Below are 25413 nucleotides of genomic sequence, written 5' to 3' on the forward strand. Positions count from 1 at the left end.
ATTCAATCAGTTGCCAAGTTATATCAGTTATACTACCACAATGTATCTCATATTTTTTCCCCTTTCTCTTTACTTACACAGTCCTAATTAAACACTTACACACTTCACACACTATTCTAATTCAGGCCTTTATTACCTCTCACTCAAATTATTGAAATAAATTCCTAATTCGTCTCCTTACCTCCAGTCTTTTCTTCTACGCATTCCATTCTCCATACAACTGGTAAAGTGATATTCCTAAAATATAGGTATGCTCATGTCATTCTCTTCTGTGGCCCCCTATTATTTTTGGGATCAAATTTATATTCTTCTAGAATTTAAACCCTTTGCCACCTGACTGCAACCTACTTCTCTATAATACATTGCACCCCTTCACTTAGAGTGGTTCAGCCAAACTGACCACATAGTTGTTGCTTACACACAATGTTCTTTCTTCCTCTATCTCCTAGAATCCTTGAAATATCCTCCAACTATCACCTCAAAGGCATTTTCTAATACACCAACTGATAATGTTTCTCGCCTCACCCTCAAAAGTAGCATATCCTGTACTCATTGTAGATGTGTACATGTTGTCTCCCTATAGAATGGAAGCTCCTTGAGGACAGAACTGTTTTTCTCTGTATCCCCATTGCCTAACAAAGTGCAAGGCCTATAGTAGAGTCTTCAGAAATATGTCCTGATTCTATGGAGTCTAATAGTTGGTAAACCATTAAACACAGATTGTTATAATGTAAAATTAGCATCATTAGTGTGTTAATTAGTGCTTTGGGGGGGGGGGTACAAGGACATTGTTACTTATAATGGGCAGGGAGTTGCTTATGTTTACAGATAGTGCCCAGAAATATCCTTAACTTGAAGAAAATTCAAAATCTCTCCCCAATTCTTAACTTTTCTTTTTTGAAATAACTATGCAAAATTATAGAAAAAGTAAAGAAACCTGAGGATCTGTGATCTTTCTTACAGAGTTAGGTGATTAATCATTAAGCAATAATACCAAGTAGTAATTTATGAATGCTCTGAGTATCCAACAACAGCCCCAAGCATGTCCTTGGACCAGTATTCACCATCTCCATCAAGCTCACATGCAGCATGACTGCACTAAATTTGATCTGACTGTCACTGTTAGCACCACCAACAGAGATAGGGTGTTCAGCTTGTGGAAGAACAGGTGCAGACAGAAATAAAACAATGCATGCCAACACTTCCCAGCTGAAACTGTTTGGTAGGCCTGAAGTTGTAGGACAGCAGAGCACCATGGAAGGAATTTGTTTCATTTCTAAAGAATTGAAACATAAAGGAGCGCAAGGAAGAAAAGGATTTTTGTGGGGACATGAAATGTAAAGTAGAAAAAATGAATGAACTGAAGAATCTGTATAGAAATAGCCATGCAGCCCCAGAGAAAATTTGTTAAGCATCAACCCAAATATTCTTAGTCATTTCATTTGAAAACCTAGCCCATCTTTCCTAACTGCCTTCTTTGCTGAAGCATAAGTGAATAAAAACATTTAGTTTATTTGCTGAGACTGTTTTCACGAGGAGATAAGTGTCATTTGTGTTCACTTATGAAGGTCAGTGATTTACCTGTGATGGTGTTGTCAGCCACTGTCAGAGCCCTTGAGGACCGTTTTGTCACTGTTGTGTTACTCTGGGCTGTGACCATGAGCAGACCCAGCAACCTCATCTCTTGTGATAAAGACAGTTGCCTTCTGCTAAATTATTGGAGGGAAAGACCAGGGCCCACAGTAATCAGAATCGTCTGTGAAACAATTTCTTTCAAGGGCCTGTGGATGACAGCAGCAGCAATAGAAAGCTTTTGGTTTGATGTCAGGAGAGAACTGTATTCAAATCCTTCCTCAGATACACAGCAGCATTTAGGACCCTGAGAAGTCATCCTTGCTGAGGCAGAAGTTTCCTCCTCCATTAAATGGGCATAATCTTATATTCCTCTGTTATCCCTCTGTCACATCTGTTGTAAAGGTCAAGTTATGTTTTGTATGCTTTCACATGCATAATATATATTATATTGGTTTGCCTCTTTACTGGATGGGGAAGAAGTGGAAGGAAAGGAGAAAATTTGAAACTCAAAATTAAAAAAAAAAAAAGAATGCTAACAAATAAATAAAAATTTTCTTGAAAAAGAAAATAAGAGTCAAATGAGGTAATATCTAAAACAGATTTGAAAATTGTTAGGCTAAGGACCAAGAAAAATCATACACAATATTGTAGCAATGTCTTTTTAAAAATTAAAATGTGAACACTTTTGCTTTGGACAATTAATAAGAGTTTTAGTAATAATTAATACTTTGTTTTTAATAATAAGATTGTTGCCATTTTATGATATTAATAGTGTCTAAAGATTTTTCAGTCATGACCTCATAGGCTACAGTTTACATTTTTTTGATTAGTCAAGATTTCATTGAATCAATACAGGGTATCCTAGAAGTCTCAGGGCAGTTTTAAGCTTTAATAACTTCAGAAGCATAAATATAAATTCACTCTCCAAATTGAAAGCTTAATACTATCAATTATAACTATTTTACATTATTATACATTACTATAACAGATTTTCAAATTTTATAAAAACTTTCATCATCTACTGCTCTGTGAGATTTTAACACATACATCACAATTTTGATATGGCTCCACAAGAAAAAGTTTAATAGAAATAAATCAGGTAAGTGAGTTGGCCAAGTTAGAGGATCTCTTCTACCAGTCCACTGGTCTGAAAAAGAGAGATCCCACAATTGTCCGGCATATCATGCCTAATGAAGATGTGTTCCTTTGTGTTTAAATTAAAATTAAAAATTTGAACTGCCTACTTACCATTCCTAGCAGAATTCCATTCCCGCTTCTGAACATTTGCACAGGAAAGTACTTCCTCTTCACCTCTACCTCAGTTCATTTTTTTCTAATTATTTTTGCTATCACCCTCCTAAAATGATCATGTATATGTTCTTCTGATTACATGTTGAATCCCCCCAGTAGAAAACAAATTGCTTGAGTACAGTGACTTTTTTTTTTTTTTTTTTCATTTTGTCTTGGTATACCCAAGGGCTAACACAATTTTGCACAGAGTAGTCATTTTATAAATGTGTTAGATTGAATTACTTTCTGAATCAGTGAAATGAGAGAATATGACTTTAAAAATAACTGATGATTTACAAATCTTGCCCTCCTTTTGTAAAATCAACATAAAATACTTTCCATAGAATGCTTTCTTGCTTCAGTTTTGTAGGTCTCTGATATTTATTTATGTCTATCCATAGGAACTAAGGTAGATTATTATCATTTCTTACCAACTTATGAATTTAATTCTGGAGCAACATAAAATGCAAAATTAGATACATTTTACCAGACTTCTCATTAAGGGAGAGATGCATGCTGAGATGTTTTTCTATTAATATCAATCTATAACCATGAATAGCTTTTGTAAAAGAATATTTTATAGTGGAAATATAATTAGTTATTAGGACTTTATTTGAATTCCCTCCTCTTCAACAGGACCTACTGTGCACAGCCCTTGAGAATACAGGCAGTCTCTTCCATATTTCACTGTTATAGGATCTAGTCCTACTCATCGAATAGAATTCTACCAGAAGTGACCCTTATTTCTTTGTCCAGGTAGAATTCAGGCAGGTCTTGCTGAAATAATAGGGGTCCCAAAGTACAGGCCTCCATGTAGTGACCAGTTCAACTAACTTTAGAGAGACTTATCTCTGTTTTGGCTTCAAGATGATAAATTCCTGTGGTCATAGCAATTCTAAGAGCTCATGTACTTAGTCTGCTTCAGTGAAATTACTCTATCTTAGTCCTTTGAGGTCTCTCCAATTTCCTCTGAAACTGTCTACTACTTTATTTCTTTTGATAAAATATTACATTATATTCATGTAATATAGTTTATTTAAATGTTCCCCAATAGATGGATACCCTCTTAGTTTTCATTTTTGAGCTACCATGAAATGAACTGCTATGCTATAAATGTTTGTGTACACATAGGTACTTTTCCTCTTTCTTTCATATCTGAGATAAAATCCTCATAGAAATATAGCTGAGTCAGAGGAGATGTACAATTTGATAATTCTTTGGCCATAGTTCCGGATTGTTTTCCAGAATATCTAGATCAATTCACAGCCCCACCAATAATACATCAGTGTACTGTTTTCTCAGGATCCCTCCAATATTTTTCATTCTCTCTTTTTTTTGTCTTAATTGATCTGATGGGATATGAAGGGGTACTTCAGAGTTGCTTTAATTTTTATTTCTCTCAATATAAGATTTGGAGAATTTTTTCATATGCTTGTTGAAAGTTTGTATTATTTTCTTTTAAAATTGCTTGTTCATATTCTTGAACCATTTATCATTTGAAGTTGTTCCTTATATAGGGTAGATATGAGACTTTTATCAGAAAAACTTGCTTCGAAGATTTTTTTTCTCCCATTTGAATCTCTTCTTTAAGCAGTTATTCTTCTAGTTCAGGAAGGATAGCAGCTTTTCAATCTCAAGGAAATATCATATAAGTTTCTTCTTTGTCCCTCATTTTCCCACCTTTTTGTCTTAAACAGATAATGTCTATTTCTCTCTGTCTCTTTCTCCTGTTTACTCATGCAATAATTGAATAAGAAACTAACATTGTGCTAATGGTGCCTAAGTTTATACCATAAAGCTCAGATTTGAATTCTTCTGGATGCCAGGTATAACTTGTCAATCAAGTTACAGTGTTCTGACCCCTGTTGTTTTTTTTTTTGTTTGTTTGTTTGTTTGTTTGTTTTTTTAATCAAGGTTGATGTTATTTTAAAATATATTTTGTTTATGCACTGTGAGGCTGTGGAGTATAAGTTTCATTTATCTTAAATAATAAAGGTGATCATTTGTTCCCTTGAATTAACTGATCAGCTGATCTCTTTGCCTAGGTTATTCTGGTTTGGCCTTCTGATTCCTTATCTTACTTACAGGAAAGCATCTTGAGAATTATGAATAGAGGAAGCATTTTTTGTTGTTGTTGTTGAACTGTTTTGTCTTTATGTGTGGGAATACGCTTTCAAAATGCTTTGGGTGTTTCAATGTGTTTCCATTCAGAAGATTCCACTAAAAAGAAGAAAAAGAAAGGGAAAAATAAAGCGCTCAACCTGTATACAGAGGTTAAAGATTGCTAGAAAAATACCTAAAATTATTTGCTTCTATGCATTATTCTTAATGTGATGAAAACACCTTTGTTGTTATTAGAAATGCTTTTGGATATAAGATCGTAGATTTAGAATTGTAGTGGACACGAGGTCATCTGGTCCAGCCCCTTCATTTTGTAGGAGTAAACTAAAACCGAGATAACTTGCCCAAAGGCAATGTTTCTAAAAAGATCAGTGGGTGATTGGCAGCCCCTTTTTTATCCTGAAAAAATATGAACAACAGGGCAATAGCAGCATTTAATTTGTCTTTTTGTTCTCCTGAGCACCTAGCACATAGAAGGTACCCTATGAATATTGTTGAATGAATAAGCACATAGGGATTTGTCAGGCTGGAGAAAGTGCTATATATAGATCATTCTAATCTAATAGATTCCTCAAACTGACTGCTAATGTCTTATTCTGTCTATGCCAAGCCTTCTCCAGTTTGCCTATCAAGGAGGGGAAGGGAAGTCAGCAATCAGCAGAACTCATAATTCCCTTTACCATTCAAACTGGATTCTTAGTTTACCAGCATTGGAATGCTTTATTATTCTAATTAATCATATTTTTATCTATTTAACACTCATCACAGAGAGATCAAACATTAGCTTCCCTTCTTGTTAATGTTTTATTTTCTTTAGTAATGTCATATAGTCTGACATACTGTCTAGATAAAAATGGCTTCCATAGATTAGAACTGGAAAAAACGTAGACATCATCTAACTCTTCCCTCACATTTCTCTAGGACTTTATAAAGTTTATTAAGCACTCTCCTCGTAACCTATGACTTTAGTGTGTAGGAAATTCATGTCAGAGAAGTTGTATGATTAATCTCAGCCTACAAAGCTAGCTAGTGGCAGTGTCAAGGTGGAAATTCTAGTCCAGTTAATCCATCATCAAGCTTTTTATTAAGTCCTGGTGCCAAGCACTGTGTTTCCTCTTAGTGATCTTTCTTCTATACTGCCACTACCTGCTAAAGAAACCTGTCTTCAAAGAGTATGTTCTGAGGACTTGCTGTGAGACCCTCACACTGTACAGCAGTGTAAAATGAAATTCAACTTGGATGATGAAAATAAATTTGATTAAGTGCCCCCTATTATAATAGATGAGAGGCTTCATCAAGTTTCCAATCTTCATTTAAGATGCTGTTAAGCTTCAGACTAAGTTCTTAAAAAGTATCTTCTTTTGTTAGCCTTTTGTGTTAATGGATCTCTTCTGTTCTTTCCAGAAGCTTTTACTTCCTTCTCAGAAGTCTAAAGCTTTTTAATACCTTTTTCTTCTCAAAAGGAAAAACTTGTAGATTTGTAGTTTTTTGGCACCTATTTTGTTTCATTAGCAGTGGTGATTCTATCTCAGCAAAGATCCTCATGAAAAGTATTTATATTTGTTTTTGGTATAAAATGATAGGAAAATTCTTGTTATTTTTGAATTTGCAACACTACAATGCTACTAGTCAACTTACATATCTTCACTTGGAGAAGCAGCAAAAATGAGCCAATAGCACTGGCTTGTTTTCTTACACGTCTTAAACTCAAATGATAATATTGTACCACAGCCTATCTTTAATCCTGTTGTATCTCCCTCACTAGTATTTTGATGTGGATGAAACTCTTAATAAAGTACAAACCAACCAGGAAGAAAGGATAGTGTGCTTTCACTCCAAAAGAAGCAGAAACCTTGTAACAGGTGGTTGTCAAATGTGTAAAACTATCTGGATCTGAAGAAAAGTCCCAAGTGCTTTTCAAAGCTAAACTAACCTCTCTTAAATTCCCTAGTTGTTCTTAGACCATTAAAGAAGCAAGAATGTAAACAGATAACAGTCATTTGCATTGAGCACAAATCTTCCCTTCCTGATATTCATCTTGAGATATAGTGGTCTAACAGCTGTGAATGTCCTGGAGCTAAATATTTAAGTTTATTAAACTTATTCCATAATCCCCTTATTTGATATCTTTACCATTCCCACTACCTAGACTGCCCTCCTTCTTTACCACTTTCTACTTATCCAAATCCTAGCCATCTTTTAAACCTGTTTGAATGGTATTTATTCCTTGGAGCCCTCCATAATTCCTTACTTGGAAATCCTATTGTGTTCATATCAATAAACAATTTATTAAGTGCTTTTTGTGGGCTAAACCCTTGAAAACAAAGAGTTAAAAAGGTGAAGTTCCTTCACATAAGGATCATATAGTATGATTGGGGAGAGGATTTACAATTTTCACAAAGACGTATAATAAAATATATAATGTGATAAAGACAAAGAAGAGATTAAGCATCTAAGGAAAATTTAGGTAAATATCACTATGAGATAGGAAGAATTAGGAAAACATTTAGGGTGGTACCTGATGTGAATTTAAGGAAAAAGAAGATTTCAATAAGTAAAGTGATAAATGAACAAAGTTCTTTCCAAAGATGGTTAGGAGAGCCTGTGTGAAATAATCTAATTTATGATTTGGAGCAAGATCAAAGAACAGCTAGATAGCGAGTTTGGTTGGACTATAGAATGCTTGAAGAGGATTTCTGTAACATCAGGATAGAAGAAGTAATCTGTAACCTGATTGTGGAATACTATAAATGCCAGACAGAAGTTTGTGTGTGTACATATATGTACATACATACTTATATATTCGTATTATAGGTATTTTGGAGCTATTAAAGATGTCTGGTCAGACTTATCCATTAGGAAAATTATTTTGGTAAGATAGATTAAGGGAAGGATAATTTGGGGAGAGAGAAACTTGAAGCATAAAGAGCAATTATCTATTTTGATCATTCAAATTTGAGAGCTGATGTGAACCTGAGGCAAAGATGAAGGCAAAGATGGCTGTCCTCTATTATAGCTATTTGGGAACTTGTCTGTAAGCTTTCAGATTTGTATTTTTTTTATGATATCTCAGCAGCAACAGCTAGTACAGTGTATAGAGTCCTGAGACTGGAGTCAGGAAGACTTTAATATGGCCTTAGATACATAACTAGCTGTGTGACCTTGTACAAGCCAATTAATGTTTGCCTTTCTTGGTTTCCTCAACTGTAAAATAAGGATCATAATAGCACTTTTCTCATATATTGTTGTGAGAGTCAAATTGTTGACTTGTTGACTAACCATACAAATTTCATAGGAAATGACTGGCAAAGTAATACATCTTGAAGTATTCTAAGAAAATTTGAGGAGGACTAAAAGACTAATAATTAGAGAGATGAGGAAAGGTATCCCATAGGAGATAACACATGAATCACTCCTTGAAGAAAAGTAGATATTTTATGACATCTACTTAAAGAAGCAAAGGAACTGCTAAGGCAAAGGCATGCAACTTCCTGGAACCAAGGTAATTGTTATTCTAAGACAGTTCCTGGTGTGAGGTACAAAAAACCCCAACTTCATAAGGATATGGCAATGTGGATATGGATAAATAGTGCTTGTTCTGAAAAAGTTCTGCAAGTTTTAGTGGACTTCAACTTTAAGGTCAATCAGCTATGTGATAGGGCAGCCAAAAAGTTAATGCAGTCCCGACAGGAATTAGGAGGTGACAGTCCCAAGGTACCCTGCTCTCATCTGACCTCAGCTGGAGTATCCTGTTCAGGTCTAGCACCATAGCTTGACAAGGACAAACTGGAGCCTGTCTAGAGGAAGGTTAACAGGATGGTAAAGGGCCTTGAGGCCATATCATATGAATCATATTGATTGAAGGAAATGGGTGTATTTGTTCTGGATAAGAGAAAACTTAGGGGGGATGTGAATGCTGTTTTAAAATGATTGTCGAGCTATCATGTAGAAGAGGGGCTTGGCCTGTTCTATTAACCCTAGAGAGCAGAACCAGTAATAGTGAGTGGAAGTTACAAAGAGATATACTTAGACTTTATGTCCAGAAAAACTTCCCAACAATTAGAGTTTTCTAAAAGTAGGATCTGCTTCAAAAGATGATGGGTTCTTCCTCTCCATAGAGGCCTTAACACAGACTGGAGACTAGTAATTAGGTATGTTAAACTGGCATCTTTTGTGTGTATGGATTAGCCCAGATTGCTGTTGAGATCTCTTCTAAATCAAATTCCGTGACTGATATTTGTTCAAGGTTCAGAACATATAATTAATGAATAGACTATAAATTATAAGTATACATGACATTAAATCTGTTTCTTATTCCTCACAGCATTGAAGTATAGGGGAGAAGGAGGAAGGGGTATCATAGGTGTCAAAATGCATAGAAAATGGTTATTAAAAATCATCCCTTGTGATTTAAGGAAAGAAATAAATGTTTTTTCACTGGTAACAATTTAAAATGTAGTCATCATAAATAAATAGGTTTAGGAAGGGAGGAAAGTAATCCAAAATGTTCTATCTCTCTTAATATGGAACTCTGGGACCACTCCAAACATTGCTTCATAGATAGAATTGAATGTGAAAATTTTAATTGCACAATTTCCCTTCCTAATTGATGCATTCTCCTTTTGCCTAGCACAGCTACTTTAACGATTACTGGAAATGTTTTCAAAGGTAGCCCAAAGTAAACATGCTCACGTTACAGAAATCTCACCCAGATATGGGTCATCTACAGACCATGAGCCCTCCTGCACTTTGCAGATTCTGGATTCCCCAGCCACTTTACCATCTGTAAGAAACAGGGATTAAAATCCTTCTGGCTCTAGTTCTTGTAGCTCTTTGCCAGGCAGGGTTTTCACATTCTAGAACTCCTTGTTTACTGATCCTTCAGAGCCTAAAGGGGAAAATGTTCTCAAGCCAGGTGGTTCAGTGTTTTAGTAACATTTTGTTTTGTTTCTTAACCTATATGTAAGTGGAGGAAATGCTTTAAAAAAAATTCATAGAGCTGTCACCTTAATATCCAGCATACTTTTTAGCAGTTGAAAGATGGTTTTGGAATTGATATGGTCTTCCTTGAAAATATTTTCATAGAGTGCTCTGGCAGGAAGCCAGAATATCTTTCTAAATGAGATCTTTAAATGAGATCTTGTACAGATGAATGAAGGGTAGGGATGGAACAGGAGAAAAGCCATATTAATCCTGAGGCATTTACCTTGTTCCACTCTGAATTCCTTTTACTCTTTTTTTAGGGGGATTTAAAAATTCTTTCTCCTATTGTGCAACTTGTCCTTATCTTATATTGTACTGTTTCTTGACAATTGAAAGTTGTTTTGCATTGCCCTTTATCATTTTTTTGAAATTTTTGTACACACGAACCCTGTGCTGATTCTCCTCCCTTCTCCTTACCTAGTGTCACTTATATTCAGTAAGCATTTCTTAAGCAGCTGCTTTGTGCCTGGCCACAGGACAAAAAGAGAAAGTATCCCTGCCCTTATAGGCTTTACGTTATACAATATAGAAACAGAAAAGTTCAACAGAATTTCACATGAGAGAGAGCTCTGACAAGTAGAGGAAACAAAAATTTTAAAAAGTAGATGGCACCTGAACTAGAGCTCTAAGAAGATAGATGTGCATGTCAGCCATGGAAGCAACTTGGGCAAAAGCCCTGAGATGTTAACTAGAAATCTGTGTGCAGGGAATAACAAACAGGCTAATTTGGCTGGGATGCAGAATTTGTGAGAGGAAAAAAAAAAGAAAAGACCAGTGTCTGCAAGGCTGGCCTAGAGCCAAAGTGTGTGGAGCCTAAAGAGTTTGTGTTATATCCCAATACAGTAGGGAGCACTTGAAGATTCTTGATCATGAAAATGGCATGATCAAGCCTATGGTTTAAGATTATTTTAGCTTCTGTGTAACAGTTGAATTGAAAAGTTAAATAGGATGAAATCAGGGACATAACTAAACAAAAAATAGTGAGGATATGACTGAAGTCAGGGACTCTGAGTGAAGAAAAGGAGGCAAATATGAAAATATAGTGGGAAAGGAAGCAGGAAGTTCTCACAATTTATTGGATGTGCTTTGGGAATTTTTTTTTTTCATTGTAAGATCATTACAGCCCTCTGCTATATAATCCAGTTTATTCTAAAAATATTTCATGTATCAGACAAATAAAACACATAAAGACACGAATTCATTCTTCAGTGTAGTCTACAAAATGTTTTTAATAAAGAACAATTTTCCTATTTATTCTAGACACTTTAATGTGATGAACAAAATGATAAAATGTATTTTTGGTTTTTGTACTTTTCTTTTTGGAAGTGTGACTACATGGCTTTGTAGAAGATGACCAGTGAACATAATATCTCATTGCCCTTTTGATCTGTCAGCAACCTTCCTTATGTCTCTGTTGAAGAATTTAAGTTAATATGATAAAGGACATAAAACATCACACTCCAAGGGGGGGGGGGGAGAGGAGCTCTGCACTTCAGATTTATAAAACTACCACTAAACTCTAGCTTTAGAGCTTGAAAGGACCTTAAAGATCCTTTGATTCTCACAAAAAAAAAAAAAAAATCATTCAGAACCATAGAAAAATCTCTATGGGGTCCTTAGTTTGGTAAAAGTTGAGAGAATGGAGGCATTACTATCAATGCAATAGTTGCCTTCATATCATTTCATTTTCTTGGCCCTCAGTGTCCTTCAGAATAAAATAAGGGTTAAAACAAAACAAAACAAACAAAAAAAAAATCCTTTGATTCAGCCCCTTCATTTCACAAATGACATAGCTTGGAACTAGTAGCTTGCTAGAGTCAAAATAGTTGGTAAGTGATTGAGGATGGATAAGACCCAGCTCTGCCCCATCCCAAGTCCTACATCCTCCCCATTATATCATGTAGTTCCACGAGTTGCAATATGTGCATTAACCTCTTTAGCCTATAATGTGAACCTTTATCTAGACATTGTTGTGATACAGGAGCCACCTCCCAGTGGCTGCTGGAAATCTAATTCAGACCTGTAGAATGGATCTCTTCATGTGAGAGGATGATAATGATACAAGGAGACTGAAAGGCAATGACGTTCTCTGGCCTCTCCACTGAGAGGCCGTTGTATTCTCTCTTGCCTCCAATTTATTTCATTCCCAATCCACAAGGAACATCTGTGAAGGCTTCTTTGCAACGCCTTCAAGTGTTATGATTCACAGCTATGGGAGACTCTCAGCGAATTGACCTGCCCCTTCACCTAGAAGTGGTCCTTAACAATTCCCAGTTTTTTGTTTTATGGCAGTATAATTATTTTCCCCCCAGCATATCAGTAAGTTTGTGCATTAGCTGTTATCTAGTCCTCATGCTAGAGAGTACAAACAGCACTATAGCAAGTGTTGAAACTTGTGAGATGTCACGGAGGCAAATTAAACAGAGGAGAGGACTCTCATCAGTCTCCTGGCTCTGCCTTTTGATGTATTGACCCATTTAATTACCCTGACTAAAAAAGTCTTACCGAGTCTCCTCTTCTTCCCCTCGGGTTACCGAAGTAACTCTGGGAGGATCCTACTCATGAACAGCTCAAACGCTGCTGGTTCTTCTTGTCCCACGTTCAGGCACCATATGTTATGATAGAGGAGCCACCTGCCAGTGGCTGCTAGAGGTCTAGATCAGACCTGTAGAATGGATCTCTTTATATAAGTGGATGATGATGATACAAGGAAACTGACAGGCAGTTGCATTCTTTGACCTCTCTCTCCTTCCCTCTTGCCTCCAATTTATTTCATTCCCAATCCACAAGGAACATCTTCATTAGTAAAGGCTGCTTTGCAACTCCTTCAAGTGTTATGATTCACAGCAGTGGAAGCTCTCAGAGAATTGACCTGTCCTTTCACTTAGGCATGGTTCTTAACAACATTCTACTAGATTTCATCATCTGTTATTGATTTGTCCTTCATCTTTTATGCATAGAGTAGATTCTCTTTCCCTTTACTTCATCTATTGCAGTTTTTCCCATTTTTAAAGCCCAACTTACTCGCCTTTTTTTCCAATAAGTCTTCCTTTATACTTTTCCATATTCCACTTCCCAGGTAAGAGTAATCATTTACTCATATTTCTCATCATCCTTTGCTTGGGCCCTTTTCTTTCTCTCTTTGTAACTGTTTCACTTTCCCTTTATGTCTATTTTCCTTTTCCTATTATTAGATTACAAGATGCTTGATAATAATTCCCATATCCTATCTAATATCGTGATTCTTGATCCTTAGTGCTCCTTGCACACAATTTGTTTCTAATCAAGTTGGGTTAGATTAAATATTCTCTAAGTTCTGCATATACTGAAATGTTGTAGTCCCTGTTGATTATTTTTTTTTCTCTACCTTTAAATTGGTTTTGTTTTGTAATATATTTTCTCATTTTTATTCAAAGGGTAGCCATTCTACAAAAGTAGAAGCTGTGGTCCGAACTCTAAAGAGAATCCAGTTTAAAAATCCAGGCGCCAAATCACTTGTCTTCTCAACGGTATAATCAACATTTTCTTTTTCAATATTGATTTGGCTGTTTTCTTTTTGTGAAAAAGTGTTGATAATGCTTTTTAATCTACTTGCATCTGACAGAGCTGTTAGCTAAATGGTAATGACTGGTAAATGAATTTTTTAAATGTTTGGGTCTATCAGAAAAATTCTACATGACAATAAGACAAAAATACTAATCTGATGTGACTTCAGATTGAGAAGGGACTTTTATCAAGTCATATAGTCTATTCCTATAAGTGTACATATAGAAACATGACATGATTTTTATTTCATAATTTTAAGTTTGGCATATTTTAATATTGTTCAAATTGTAACTTTCAAACTTAATATGGTGCCTATTTATCTTTCATAGCATTCTAGGTTGGTGGATTTCATTTTGTTGTTTTGCTTGTGTGTGTATTGGAGAGGGGTAAGAGGGTAGCAGAAACAGTAATATGTACAGATGACCATTTTTAGCTATTCTTAAAATAAAAAGGCTAATACTGCTCTCAGATTACTTCCAAATTTTGAAAAATATTCTTAATAGTGGTTCTTGTTTTATTTTATGTATTCCAGTGGCAAGATGTACTAGATATTATTTCAAAAGCTCTGTATGATAACAACATGGTATTTGCACAAATCAATGGAATTCACAGATTTCAGGTATGCTGACAAAATTTTATATGTATAAATAAGTTTTTGAGAGGGGACAGATTCATCTTACTGTTAACCAGTCTACTTAGGAAAAAGAAACCAGTTAGCAAATATTTAATAATCATGTATCAGGTAGACTGTATAGTATAGCATTCACTGCTAAGCTGTACATAGAATATCACTTTTAAATTAAAGAAATTTAATAAGTCCCACCAGTCTCTTCACTCATATCTACTGTCACCTAATCATCAAGATAAAATATCTTGTATGTGATTTTCATTTCCATGAGCCTTCTAAGTTCAACCTTTCAGAACTTGAATCATAGATTCATGGGATTCTAGGTGAAAGAGATTCCCAGCCTGTGGACTACTAACCCATGGTTTACTATGGGGTCCCTGAACCAAACATGTTTACCAAGCATTGTTATAGTGCTCTTTATATGTTACATGAATAATGGGTTTTTAAATGTATTTAGTTGTGATTAATAGAATATAAATTTATTTTTAAATGTTGTTAAATCCATATAAACTTTTTTGTCCTTATGAGTTCTCTGTTAGGTCCAAAATATTTTTGTTGGTAAAAAGAGTTAAGTACTTGCTGTAAGCCAGATACTTTGCCAAGCTACTAATACAAACAAAAGGAAACAATCCCTGCCATCAAGGAGTTTATATTCTAATCAACAGAAGATATCACATAAAAAGGAGCTAAAAAGTACAATGTAAGACAGCCTGGGATAAGAGTGGCCCAGGCCAGAGAGTCAGAAGCATATCTAAGAAAGTAATCCTAAAATGGAATCCCCAGAAGGAATACTCCAGTGGGAAAAAGCTGAAAACATGGAGAAATGGTGCCAAAAGGGTGCCAATAGGAGAAGGTCCCAGGAGCTGAGGAAAGTTCCAGTTGAGATTGCAGCAGTCATGTTAGCAATATGTGAAGACTCAGTGTCCCATTAACTCTCAAGGACATTCTCTATGTGGGCATCTCTATGTAAATATCCCATCAACACCTCAAACTTCTGTCCAAAACTGAGTTTATTATGATTGAAATCTCATCCAATTCCTTCATCTCTCAGAGATACCCAATCAATTACGATGCTTTCTTCAGCAATATCTCTAGTATTTATCTCCTCCCACTATTATCATTTCTAACATCCTAGCGTATTTGCTTTCTGACTGGAATACCACTGGAATAACAGCTTCTACTCTCCCTATTCCCTTCATACCGCTCTGAGATCTGTCTATCTTTATACTCAATCTCTCTTTATAAAATCTGTTCTTTACATATCAATCATCTTGGCACATGTGCTTAAAATTTTTCTGTATCTCCCTTGTCTTGTCCCTCAAAATCTGATGACCACGTAGGCAGAAAGTGCAGTTGAGAAGATATCCTTTATTACATTTTTCCTCATCTTCATCAGTGACAAACTTTTCCCCTTAGAGCCCACCTGGTATTTTGATTAACATCACTCTAATACACTTATTATGTAAAATTAGATTACTGTAATTATCATTGTATAGTTCTTATTTCTTTAATACAATAGTAAACTCTGTGATAGCAAGTACTGTATCTTATTTAAGTTTGTATCTTACCCTAGGACTGCACGGCAAATAGTAGTTATTTATTCTTTTTAAATTTATTATAGAAAGTCCCCTAGGAAATCTCTCTCACACATACACACACACACATACACACAATGATTTTTGTTCACACAATACTTTTTTACAGCATTGAATTAAGTTAGATTTTGATTTTTTTTTTTAATGATGCATTTTAAATACTTTACATTTTATAGAAGTTCATTATCTAAATGCTACAAAGCATCCTGCTGATTTGGAGAATGAGCATCTCCATTTTTCCATGATAACATTTGAAATACTTAATTCAATTTTTTTTTCCAGGAGAACCTCTCAGCATTTAAATATGATCCCAAGATCAATATTTTGCTGCTACCCCTGCACACAGGTTCCAATGGTTTAAATATCATTGAAGCAACTCATGTTCTCCTAGTGGAACCTATATTAAATCCTGCACATGAGCTTCAGGCTATTGGAAGAGTACACCGAATTGGACAGACAAAGTGAGTAAGATTAACAACAAAACCACTTTAGATATTTAGAAAAGTAAATAAGTAATCCATCCAGACTTATGCTGTATGATTCCAGAGGACAGCTATTGCCTTGAAGCAAATTTCTTTCAGATATATTTTTAAAAGAACTTACTAATATCTAAAACAATCTCAAAATGGGCTGCCTTTTTCACTAATAAGTTCTCCTCACGAAAATATTCAAGCAGAGACTATAACATTGTTGGTAACATTGTAGATATAATCTGTGCTTTGATAAATCGTTATAATAATTGATCTTTGAGGCCCCTTTCAACTTTGTGCTTCTTTAATTTATATTAAAACAATCTAACTAAAAGCATCTTTTAGTACTCTTTTCCCTGTCCATAGTATGGGCAAATACAGGTACTTCCCTTGATTGATACTCATCTTCCAAAATTTTTGAAATTTTCAAATTCAAACTTCATCCCTTGGCTTGTTAAATTGAATAAAGTTTTAACCTAGAACAGGTTCTTCTCCCTTCCTTTCCAAACCATAGAGTCTAGTCAAGGATTCCAGATAACCCTATAATAAATAGGTATGTCTACCTGCCCAGTGATTAGGATTGACCCATTTTCATAGTATGGGTTCTAATTTTACTTTTTAAATTTTAATTTTTTTTATTTTTAATTTTTAAACAAAAGACCTTCAGGGAAAGAAAATTTAGTGTAACAATGCTATAATAGCTTTTCATGTGAAAGGAACATATTCATAGCTAAAATCCCAATTTACCAAAGAAATGTTTTAAACAGTAATGAAAATCTCTTCCCTCAAAAAAGTTTCAAGCTGACACTTGCAGTGCCACTGACAAAGGAGAATCAATTTTGAAAGGAAGGGAGTTAAGCTTGGTTGAGACTTATATACTTTATTTTTATGCAAATCACTTCCTTGAGCAATCAGCAGTAGTACTTTGCCAAAAAAAAATTCTATCTACTCTTTGCACACTAACTTGAACTCTTTCTCTGGACATCTCTGAAACAGCAGACTCTTGTAAGACATTTATTTCCTATATAAATAATAACAGTTTCTGTTCAGAAATTTTTGCTCTTTTAACTTTTTTGCATTTTAGTATTTTACTTTGAGAGTTTAAAGAATTATATGCAATGTTGATTCTGATATGACTAATTTATTTTAATTAGTATGTTTATTACATTTTAATGTGAAGCTTGTATTATAATAGAGAGTAGGCCTTTAGCCTGGAAAACTAGAATACAAGTCCTGCATCTGACACATACTAACTGTGTGACCCTGAGCAAGTCACACAAAATCATCTAAATAATTCTAAAGCTATGTTAACAGAAAACATGTCAATTTGCATTGTTTAATTGGTAAAGGGAGTTTCCTCTCCTGAGAGTTCCCTATACTAACAAAACCACACTCCAGAGCTTATTCCTGTCCCTCTGACATTTTCATTTTTATTATCTTATAGGCCTACTATTGTTCACAGATTCCTAATTAAAGCAACTATTGAGGAAAGAATGCAGGCAATGTTGAAAACCGCTGAGAGAAGGTAACAATAATCAATTAAGTAAAAAAAAAAAAAAAAAAAAAAAAAACAGTTTTGGAGAGAGGGAGAGAGAGAGAGAGAGAGAGAGAGAGAGAGAGAGAGAGAGAGAGAGAGAGAGAGAGAGAGTGAGTGTGTAGAAGCATAAATTTGAGACTTCTTTATTTGTTGTGACTGATCTCATTAGAAGAATTGCAAAAGAATTCATCTTCATTAAACATGGGAGAACAACAATTATGTCTCATCTATGACATTTAATTTACAAACTAAAAGCACAGGTGCCTTTTAAAATAGTCTACAAGCAATATTAAATAATTAAAACGCTTTGTTTTATTAGAGGAAAAAATTCATTATACATTTGACCCATATGCTTTCATCTTAGTTTCACTTACATTGTGAATTTTAAGCCAAACATAAATTATTGGAACTATATGTGTATACTTATAGATTGATTAAAATTTGTATTAAAAATGTCAAATTATAAAACCACCCTTCATCGATTTATATGTGAAAGGTGTTTCTGCCTCCCAAAATTGAAAGGCTTAACTTAGTGTGGAGAAATATGAACATATTTTTTTTAATATGCCTAATAGTCATATACAAAGGCATATCCTATGCTTACACAGAATTCAGGTATTAATTTTATTATTAATAGGAAAAGCAGGAGAGCATGATACTACTACTGTACAATAGTAGTAAAACCTCTGTTTTGGTCAGCAAGCAAATCTAGTCTGGGAATCATAAAACTTAACACTTGTACCATATGTTTTCCTCTTCAAAGTTTTTAACAAGCATTAACTAATACTTCATGACATCTTTGTAAGATAGGTCCAATTGGAAGAAATCCAAGTAGATTATTACCTTAAAAGGGGTCATTCCTGCAGAGTTGCTTTGCTGAGCAGAAGAGTGATTTGAAACCAGAAGTTGTTTTCTTCCATTAAAGTCTAAAAAGAAGAAAGGAGACTACTGCATCAGTGAAATAAAAGATAGCTTTAGGCCTCAATTTTTACTTGGGTTTTGTTTGTTTGTTTGTTTTCTCATTACTAATGATCTTTGATCTTTGATTTATTTAGTCTCCTCAGGATAGAAAATTATTAAAATTCTATAGGAGACAGGTTAACTTTTGATTGTGAGGAGGACTCTTACTATGTCTCACTTGTGCCTTTTAACGGACCATGGAACATTTTCTTGAACATAGTTATCTTAGCATTTAGATTCCTCTGGATTTATATTGAAATATAGATACTACTATCTAAAATTAGACATTTTAGAATGACTCTTTGTTTTATATGTTATTTATTACATGAACAGAATTTCTTTCTAAAGAAAGTTGACTTTGGCTAATCTCATTCTGCTCTCTAAAATTTCTACAGCCATACTAGCTCATCATTGAAGCAGTCGGAGGCTTCAGTCTTGACAGTGGCTGATCTTGCAGACCTATTTTCTGAAGAAACTGAAGAACTTGAATGAATCATACTTAACATACATTTGAACTCAGAAACCTTCATACATTCACAGTCTTTAAAAATAGATTTTAATACAGATGAAGTCACGAATTTGATATTCCAGTAGATGTCACCCAACACTCTTTTTATGATAGATAAATGCTTCTTTTAGGGAATTTGCATCATATTCTTGTGGTTGATGAATCCTTTGCAATTCCAAATGAACCATAAGGTCCTCTGCTATTATATATAAAATTCATTTTTGTCCCAAAGAATATTAATCTATAATTTTGAAGGAGGGGAGTAACACTATACTTTTCATTTTGATTAATTAGAATAAAGGGAAAACAATGAAACTAGTAAGCAAACTAATTTTTCTAGTTTTAAATTGGCCTAGAGTTGGTTTTGGCAGGAAGAGATTCTAGTATCTTTATTATGCAACTTACCAAACTTCCTTATAATAATATTTTAAATAAGTGGTAAATTATCCTAACTTTAGCATTTAAGTGGATTTATAACATAATTGTCATAGAAATTGCACAGTAATTTAATGTGTACAGAACTCTTTGCAATAAATTGCTCATGTTGAGTTTTTCCATGTGTGCATATATATATACATATATATGTGTGTGTGTGAATGTATCTGTGTGTATATATATATATCTTCCTTTTCAAAATCAAAACCATGAAATCCAAGTATTTTACACATTTTTACAACCCCTTCAGTAAGCCATTGATAACTTCTAAGAATATAACTTCTTTTATTACAAAATAAAAAAGAAAATTTAGCTAAATTTTATTTCATTTTATACTTGGTTTTATTAGCATGAGCAGTTTTGTTAAGTCTCAGCAATATTAAAAGTGTATTTATTGTTTACTTTGAATAGTACAAAAACTCTTTCTAATTCAGATTTTTCCTAATGTTAAGTTTTTTTAGTGTTTATGTAAATATTACTAATTATAACTTTTTATGTTGTGGAGTTGATATGATTGTAACCTGATAATACACAAGGATTTTGTTGTTGTTTTTAACTGTACTAATGTATTATGTGTTGTTGTTAGAGGAGGGGTTGTCCCCTCTGCATGATATGACTATGCTTTTTAATCCACTGAATGTATTTTGATCTATTACAGTTTGCTCTTTTCTCCAAATGAGACTCTACCCCCTCCAAAAAAAAATTAGACTGGTATCTTTTGGTTTGGAACAATAGAGTATCATGTTCAAGTAAGCATATAGTGAAAACATGATATTTCTTCTGTGAAGAATTACCTGGACTAGGGAGTTGAGTGTCTGCTTCCTAGTCATTTGGCACAATCAAAATATTCAAGTTTTCATTGTTTTGTTCATTTTCTCAGATTTGTTTGTAATACACTGGCCTCATAGTTTCTTATTCCCTTTTACATTTAACTGCTAAGAAAATGAGTTATAGATGCTACTGAAAGAACAGCATATCTGATTAGAGAGTTGGGTTGTTCACTGTCATTCTGGGTTAATAAACCACCCCATTTGGCTCAACTGAAGAAAATCCATTTAAACAGTCATGGTGCCCATTCTTCAGTTGAAGTAACATATACATGGGCTCTCTTAGCAGGGATCAGTCAATGTCCATCAAGAACATGAAGTCCAATGGATGTGATTTAATTATAAGCATGTTTAGGGTTTTCATTTTTGTGATCTTTTAAATATTCTCTCCATAGTAAAGTTTTTAGAGACATTATCTGGTATGCTTGAATTTTAGAAAGAACAAAATTGCTTTTCTTCATGTATGTAAAAATCAAAGGTGAAACAAAAGATATTTTGGTAGAGATAGAAATGATGGGAAATTTTTAATGTTCTGACTTATGGAATTCACATTCAGTCTTCTAAAGCTCTTTTATACCCCAACCAAAGGTAGTAGGATGGGTTCTCTACTTTCAGTATAGTTTTTAGAATAAAGTCTTATCTAAGTTTATCAATTCTTTTGCATATTTTTGCTTATCCTAGAAGACATCCCTCTTGTGAAGTTTCCAGACTACCTCTGTAAATTGCTTTCCTTCAATCCACCCCTTTCTGGAGGTATCCACTACCATGCTTATACTAGTTCTTGTGTCATAAATATGTACTATGGGAATAAACTAGGGAAGGAAAATTAGTCAACTTACTCAATCTTTTACAGAAATTAAATTTGTTTCAATCAGTGTCAGCAGTACTGTCAAACTTATTGGAATGAAAAAACAAATTTGAAGCAAATGAAGGTTTTAGATATATAATAAGTATATTTTGCCCAACTCAGAAGTATCCTCTTACTATAGAAACAATTTACTTTTTTATGATTTCCACAACTTTTAAAGTTCCAACTTTTCATCTGAGTGAAAAAGGAAAATCTATATATTTAGTTGTAGAGCATTTTGAAAGCATTTCTTTGCTTTCACATTGTATTAATAGTGTCAGACCAAGAGTTAATACCAGTAACTTAGATTCAAGATATATATATATAATCACAGAAGCTTAAAGTCCCAATGTTTATCAAAATATGTAATGCCTTATTTATTATTCCAAAGACTCAGTGCTGTCAAGCCAAGTATCTTTTTTTCTCTGTTTTCATGGACAAGAGAACAATTCACAACAGCTTGTTAAACCACATTTCTTTCACTTTCTCCCCATGGGCTTCAGTATGATTAAGTCCCTTTTCTACATTTAATAATACAAGCTAAGTTTTCAAAAACAAGGGATACCAGCTGTATTGAATAGCCATAGGCTTACTTAAATGCAATAAAAAACATATTTCAAGCTTTCTAGAAATAAAGAAAAGGCATTAGCCAAGTGATATATGATAGTATCAGGCTACATCAAAACTTGAAATTTACTGACAAAAAAAAAAAATTAAAACTTCACCAAAATAATATATAGAATCCAGGATATTTTACCAAGAGATATGGGTTTTTATTAAAGCTATAGCTTCAAAATATTCTTAGCTATTACTTAATATTTATATTGTACCTTGGATTCCCAAAGAGTCTCTTGAGTCCATCTGTTTACCGGCATAGCATAATCATTAGTGGGCTGTGTACAATTCATAGAATTTATTTTTAACCCACTTATGGGCACAGGGATACCAACTTATAGGGATAATAACCCTCAAATAAGTCTGTAGAAAACTTGAATATCCCAGAATGGGTATCTGTGATCATTGCAAATTAAAAGACAGGTGGGTAATTATACAGAAAGTCATATACTGGTTGGATAGTAAGACTATAGGTCTATGTTCCTGCCTTTTTGATAGTGCCTCACAAACGCTGAGACTATTGTTTGTTATTAGAGAACTTCAGAGAAAGAGGTTCAACAACTTCCCTTGGCAACCTATCCTAGTGTTTAACAGCAGTCACTGTCAGGAATTTCTTATAATTAATCCAGATGTTTCACATTGCATTGTTTAAAAAATATTTGCTTAGCCTTGTTCAGTGGAAATTCTGAGAGTGGTCATTTTCTGTATAATAGCCATTTATATTCATAAACATTATTGTAAAGTTTTTCCTTTTCCTTTTCTTCCTCTGAGTACTTTGCCATTCTTTCAAGTACCTTATTCTCAGATTCTTTAATTACCTTTTTTTTCTGAAGCCTCTAAGTTCTTCACCTCATTCTCAAACTATGGAGCCTTAAAAAGGGGGGAAATGTAAACCAAGGACACCTTCCAAAGATACAGGAGTCTTTCCAGATCTCATATTCTCAAGTCATATAAAAATCCTCTAAATGAAAACAGGAGTAACAGCAGCAACTTTGCTGCTTATTTTGTTATCTATAATGTCTTTCTACTTATATTACAAAGATAAATCTAGTTTCTTTTCAATCACATCAATCAAAAAATCAATGGTTGATTGAATTAATTTGATAGATGTAGAGCTGGAAGTGACAAAGATCATCTCATCTAACCCCCATATTTTACAGATGACAAAGAAAAGTCAAATGTCTTGTCTAGGGTCCCAAAAGTACTAAGTAGCAGAGCTGGGTAATGAACTGGCGTCAAATACCTGATATTTTGTTTATTGTCTCCTTTCAAGACCTCTAAAATGCTTGGGTCCTCATTTGGATTTCTTAAATCCCTTCACTGTGCTTTTCACTGCTTTCTATACTAAAATCTTGCTTCCCCTACTCAGCTCAAATCTTCCTTCTTTATTTCAGCCTACCTACCTCCTACTTAACTCTTTCAGGCCCTGCTTCAGAAATTCCATAGATTAAGATAACTCTGTTACTTGTTTTATAACTTTGAATATTTTTTCCCTTAACTTGCATAGAAGAGGTGTCTTCCTTAGCAAATGCAAATGAGTGTTTTTTAAAGATGTGTTTCAGTATCTGATTTAGCTTTAATCTATCAAAAATATTTTTAACATGATTAAATCTATTGAAATATTAAAACAGCCATGTTCAATCATTTGAATAAAACTGCCTGGCCAATATTTTCTACTTCAAAACAAAATAAAAACCTTGCAAATAATCAAATTACCATTCATATTTTCATATTTTTTCGACTCCATGTTCATTGTCTTTGTACCATAGTGATAGTTGCAATAAAATTATATTAATAAATCTTTTTTTCTTATCAGTGGGCTATTAATGACTCACTTTAACAGTAAATTTAATTTATGCAGTGAAATTTTCGATTTATATGTAATTTTATTTGTATTAATCTTTTATGTAAGGAGATTAAGCAGTATCCTTTATGACTGGTTTTGTGACCTTTGGGCTTTATGATAAAGGTCACTGATAAGTCACCTCTTTGTTGTATTTTGGTTAAGGTATTAGTAATGTGTTAGAAATAGTAACTCATTCTCTATTATACAAAAAGGGGCATTTCTCTGGGCTTAAGTTTTTAACTGCAGTCTGCTCCCACTCATCAAAACTAAGCAGATGGAATTGGCAAAATATTTTCTATCCTAGCTGGGAGAAAATTGCTATATGCCATGTATTGGTTTGATCAAAAAGGCAGTAACCTATTATGAATGAATAAATGAAAGTAAGAAAAGAAAGAAAGAAAATATCCACATAACAGCAGTGTGAGAGGTTTGACAAACTGTTAAAATAGTGAGCTATTTAATCTGCATCTTAATTTTGTTTTTAGAAAGGACAGAGGGTGTGAGGACAAGAGTAGTTCCCTGGAGGTCTGATTTCTAAAATGATACTCTCTTCCTCCCTCTGCTCCCACCATATAAAAAAGACAAACTGGAAGGACTTTATATGACAACTGTGTGACTTAGAAACAGGCTTGTCATGTAAAAATCCTCTAAATGAAAGCACAGGAAAATAACAGCAACATCTTATAGTTTTAAAGCATAATCAGATCATATTCTTTTATTTGATTCCAACAACAATGTGAAATAGTCACGTATTACTACCTTCTCAGTTTTACAGATGAGAAAACTGAGGCTAAAAGAGTAGAAACACTTTGCCAAAGATCACATAATTAGGGAGTAGTGGAACCCCAGGACTCCATAGTAACCCTAGTTCCAGGAAATTCTTGCTTTGCACATGTCATATAGTCACATTTTCCTCCATAAAATCCTGTTCCAGGGATTCATCATGGCATGGTGATAACCATTGGTTTCTTGAAAGCTATCCTGGGATAGTAAAAATTCTGGTATATTCTGCTTAGCTGGAAAAAAACTTCAACTATAATCCTAGCAATAGACTGCTTTCCAAAGTCCAGGCTAGCTCATTAGGGGACAGCTGCTCACCAACATGCTGGCCAATTGGCAGTGACTTTGGCCACGAAAACCATGAAAAATAATAATGTAAACTAGCCCTCGGTTGTCTGTGGACCCCTACTTCTGTAGTAATGACATCAGGGAACAAGGCAGAAGGTGCTAAAAATCAATTTTTATACTCTGTTAATAATATCTTAGTTGTTGGTGCTCTAAATTGTAATTAATGTGTAAATGTGTAATTGGACAAAATGACCGGTGAATGTACATATACTACTAGAGAAACTGAATTGTATCAATCCTTGATATTGTCACCATAAAAAAATTAGAAATCAAACTACTTGATTTTATTGTGTGTCTGAAAACAAAAAAATCATTTCATGGGATATTTTGTATTCTTATATTACAGTGATCATGATAGGCATTTCAACCAAACAAGTAGTTTAAGTACCTCCTACACATCAGACATTATGCTAATACTGGAAATGTAAAGAAAGGCAAAAATAGTCCCTAACCTGAAAGAATTCACATTCTATCTGGGGAACACCATGAAAATAAATAGATA

General features: G+C 34.0%; 1 protein-coding gene across 3 annotated transcripts in view; it reads left to right on the top strand.

The window, feature by feature from the left end:
* The window catches only part of SHPRH (SNF2 histone linker PHD RING helicase), a 104899-nt gene extending 81250 nt beyond the window's left edge, over positions 1-23649 (top strand). For 2 of the 3 annotated variants that reach the window (XM_074309610.1, XM_074309611.1), the window contains 5 exons: positions 13386-13478; positions 14048-14134; positions 16021-16199; positions 17653-17733; positions 19101-23649. In XM_074309610.1, the coding sequence (XP_074165711.1) occupies positions 13386-13478; positions 14048-14134; positions 16021-16199; positions 17653-17733; positions 19101-19197 (537 nt within the window). In that variant the 3' untranslated portion in view covers positions 19198-23649. Of the gene's footprint in view, positions 1-13385; positions 13479-14047; positions 14135-16020; positions 16200-17652; positions 17734-19100 lie in introns of those variants that run through there. The other variant, XR_012489173.1, reaches the window with a different exon arrangement.
* Positions 23650-25413: the final 1764 nt, after the last annotated feature.

The sequence above is a fragment of the Sminthopsis crassicaudata genome, chromosome 4, assembly GCF_048593235.1.
Source record: "Sminthopsis crassicaudata isolate SCR6 chromosome 4, ASM4859323v1, whole genome shotgun sequence".
Lineage (NCBI taxonomy): Eukaryota > Metazoa > Chordata > Mammalia > Dasyuromorphia > Dasyuridae > Sminthopsis > Sminthopsis crassicaudata.